Below are 4,233 nucleotides of genomic sequence, written 5' to 3'. Positions count from 1 at the left end.
TATATATATTCGCCGAACCCTTCTTACTTGATGTTTATCCCCTTTTCCTTGGGACTACACGTATATATAAAATTTTGGGAATGAGACCCGTGATCTCTTGATATTCAGGCGAGTGTCATACCACTAGACGACATGTAATTGTATATACTTGCACTTACAAATGAAAAGAATACACCGTGGATTTAAAGGATTACATAATTTATTCAACGACGATAATTCCAACCGTTCCTGCGGTCGTTTTCAACGCAATGAAAGCAAGCAAATATTCAATGAGTTATTTTATGGTAAAAAATGTTTATCCATGTTTTCGTGAAATTATTTGTGAGATAAGAGTCGAGTATAGGTCACGAGTTTGCATTATTACCATTTAGCACTTGACACAATTCTCTCTGTTTGACCGAATAAGTTACATATGACCAATTAGCAGTGTTGATTGATGACGTATGTAATTTAAGAACAATGAATTGCCTATAAATTCTTGGATTACGGGCAATTTTTGTTACATCAAAACATTTAAAACTAACAGCTTGATGTATTATTTATTTTTACATTTTGCTATATTGCATATTTACATTTGTTTCTGTTTTATGCACATTATAAAATGTTGAATAAACAAAATAAATAATTTAAATAGTTGAGCCTTCACACAAAGTTTTTTTTTGTTTTCTACCTGCTACGACACTCTATATCAACATTTAATATTGATTCATTGTAGATACTAACTAGTAAAACACATATCCATTGGCGACCAACAGCACATCCATTGCCTTCAACAGACCAACACACGCCTGCCGCCGTCCACTAACGCACCTTCCGACTTATCTAGTGCTCGTGAACAAATATAACCGATTACTCTTAATACACAGACTCTCCGACACACCCTACCGTACCACCACGAAACTAACACCATTTACTAGTTATAAGTAATTTTCAATCAACTTAAATATAATAATTACTGACATTTTTCTTTTGTTCTGTAATTAACATATCGTACTAATGTTTATGAACATAAAGTTATATACGAAAATAATGAGAACACTAAATACAAATATATTTTTAAATAATGCATCACGTCAGTCACATTTCCTTCGGAACGCATGTTAAGATCACATTTTAACCTCTTTGGGTATGGGTTAAAACCGTTTCCGCTGCCAGTAAAATAGCGGTTACATTAACAATTATTTAACATGCATTTAATAAACTTTGTTTTTCTTGGCAGCAGAAACATACTCATAACATTTCCAGTTTACCGAAGAATATTATAAGTATCAACTAAATATTATTTTCATGTGTTAGGTCGTAATACAAAATAATTTAAGGCATGGTAATATAGGCAAACGTTAATTTCTTCAATAAGGATAATCAATGACTGTCTTAGAAAACCCCTATATTCTCAGAATATATTGTGATAACTGTGGATGACCTGTCTATTTATCATTCATATCCGTCGACATTAAACCAATTACCCCTAAATTAATTATGAAAGTCTACACTAGGATATCTGTTCCAAATCATGTAACAACGTGTCTGCGATCTTCATCACGTCCTCATATGTGTACTCGGCGGACGTGTTACGCGGCGAGGGCACAGGACTAGGTTTTTTAGGAGCAGGTGATGTGGATGCAGGCGCGTCATTACCCAATAGTGCAGAATTTTGAAGGTCTCTTCCATTTTCATAAATAGCAGAGCTCTGGAGAGGCACAGAATAACTTTGTAAGGGCGTAACCTCTTCAGCCTCTAACACTTCTTGGCCCGTGTTGTTTCGGTACACGTTTTCATATTTAGCATAAGACTTAGGTGGTTTAGGTGCAGGCACTGGTCGTGGTCGTTTGCCGAGCGAGTTTGCACTCAGGTTATGGTACAAACTGTCGTCAACAAGGCGAAATGTACTGAAGTCTGGGTGGGAGCTTGACGCTTTGTGGTAAAGCTTGACCGAAGGCTTGCCAAGTTTTGCCGGCATTGTATAAAAGTCTTCTGGAGAGGTAATATTCGTGACTGCAGCCGCAGATTCAGTCGCACTGGCTTGACTTTCACGTTGGCTGACAGAATCTCTTAACTCACAATCGGTGTAGTATGAAGACTGACGGCGAAAGACGCCGCTATCGTAAGGAGGTGTTGTAGCACTTCCTGCCAAGGAAGAGGCATTGTTACTCACGTTAAATGAGTTTTTCTTTGCACGCGGTTTGCAAATAACCAAACAAAAAGCTGCAAATACCACGATAGTCAGCACAAGAATCATTGCAGTTGCAGCAGCGAAAATTATTCCCAGATGTTGACTATTTCGTCTGTCACTTTCTTGTTTTGGAACAGCTTTTTGCATTTTTTCTGTTGTAAAACTTGTTGGTTCTATCTTTCCTGTACTGTCAATTAGTGGTGTTGTAATAAATATATCCTGTGGTTCTGTTATGTACCGTGTGACAACGTTTTGCGAGGTTGTGTGAAGTTCCGAACTGACGGGAATTTCAGAAGTTTTAGGAGGTGCCGTTTCTATCTTCCTTAAAGTTGTTTGTCTTTTTATCACGGTGTATTTTGTTGTCTTGTCTAGTATTTGGTTCATGGTTATCGATATTGTAGATGCAGAATCTGCCGTGGTAATTTTAACTGGAGATGTTTGCTGCAGCTGTGTTGTTACATGTGGTGTGTGGAATTTTGTAGTGGCAGGTATTGTCGTTGGTCTTATTGTCGTGGAAGCTGTCGTTGTTCCCATAGTTGTCGCAGCAACTGTCGGTTGCTTTGTAGTTGGTCCTGGTCGAATCACAAGTGTTGCGCTCCTCCCAGCCACTATTTTTCCGGAACTTGTTATTTCACACCGTATGACCGCATTGTTGTCTGCTATCGTAGTCTTTAGGAGAGTAAACCGACGATTAGAGTTTTCAATTGCATAACGAGAGCTTGGTATATCTGTTGGAATTGACCAAACGTACGCAGGGGAGAGAACACCTTCTCCAACGCAGTTGAAAACAGCATCGCTTCCTTCATCAACCTGTACAACAGACGGACTCAGACTTACTGTTGGGGTTGCAACCGTAAGTCTTGTTTGGCAACTTAATGTTTCTTTGACAGCAGGACCAGCCAGACGGCATTCAAACACTACTCCAGCATCAGACGTTTCTAGTGTTACTTCATGGTTTAAAATGTTACTTAAGCTGGTTCTTTTTAATTCAATACTATTTCGGAACCAAACAATGTCGGGCACGGGTTTCCCTCCTTTAGATTCACAGCTCAACGTCAGTGATTGTCCTACGAGATATTCTGTTCCACCAGGACTAACATTACACACCGGAAAACCAAGATTTGGTGGGATTAATACACTCATTGTAGTAGAAGAAAGGAGCACGAATTGAGTATTACGTATGAAACCAATCTCAAAGATGCCCTCATCTCTTAATTCGACATTTGAAATCACCAGGATGTATGTTTCACCAGACACCTGGATGTCGTATCGATCTCGGATGTACAGTTGGGTCGAAAAAACAAACTCTCCCAGTGTCAGCACTTCCTGTGTGTCTTGGCGTCTCCACGAAATAGGAAATTTATTTGGGTTGTCTGTCACCGTGGCCAGGAGGGTAGCAGTGCCATCAATAATGACATCTGTGTCCACAAGTGGCTCCCGGAGAGCAATTGCTAGAACCCCGTAAGGTAGCAATAGTGCGATGATGGCAACTCCACTCCAATGCATTGTTGCTTGTTTCTGTGAATTCTCCTAAACAACGTTCCACCACACTACATACAGACGAAACTGTTTGAGCTGATATACTGAAAAATACAAAAGGAAAACTAAGAGTTAAGTACCGATAAAAAATATCGCTCCTCCTTCTCTCTTTTGTTGTTAATAAAGGTCACGATGGTACTTTAAAATCTATGTCATCATTAATCTATGTGTGGTTATCATAATAATACACCTATTGAACTAAGCGGTCGCATCGATAGTAAACAACCCCAACAGGGATTGTCCTTCATATATCGGACGTGGTATTGGCTAATCATAGGTAATACCACAGATCAGTCTCTACCAAGTGTGACGCGTTTGTGACAGCTGCGTTATGTAGCGTGTAACAGTCTAAAGCGTGTGTCGCATAGGGACTACATTATTCAGTGACAGTCCATAAACACTATTTTATTCTCTGCCAATTAAATGGCGTACAAGTAAATGTAATCTATGTCATGATTAAATATTCAATCGGACAAACCTACCACAACAGGTGAAATTCATATTTATGTCGAGAATCAATA

The 4,233-nt window shown here is 39.0% G+C and overlaps 1 protein-coding gene across 1 annotated transcript; it reads right to left on the bottom strand.

Moving 5' to 3' along the window:
- Positions 1-181: 181 nt before the first annotated feature.
- LOC117120861 (flocculation protein FLO11-like) lies at positions 182-3,756 on the bottom strand. The gene has a single exon (XM_033265956.1). It carries the CDS (start codon positions 3,677-3,679, stop codon positions 1,493-1,495), a length of 2,187 nt encoding a protein of 728 aa, XP_033121847.1. The 5' UTR covers positions 3,680-3,756; the 3' UTR covers positions 182-1,492.
- Positions 3,757-4,233: the final 477 nt, after the last annotated feature.

This window comes from Anneissia japonica, unplaced genomic scaffold (assembly GCF_011630105.1).
Source record: "Anneissia japonica isolate Jap-2015-1 unplaced genomic scaffold, ASM1163010v1 scaffold287965_len1858130_cov191, whole genome shotgun sequence".
NCBI lineage: Eukaryota > Metazoa > Echinodermata > Crinoidea > Comatulida > Comatulidae > Anneissia > Anneissia japonica.
Note: the sequence above shows the minus strand (reverse complement) of the source record. Positions and strands in the feature narration are given on the sequence as shown.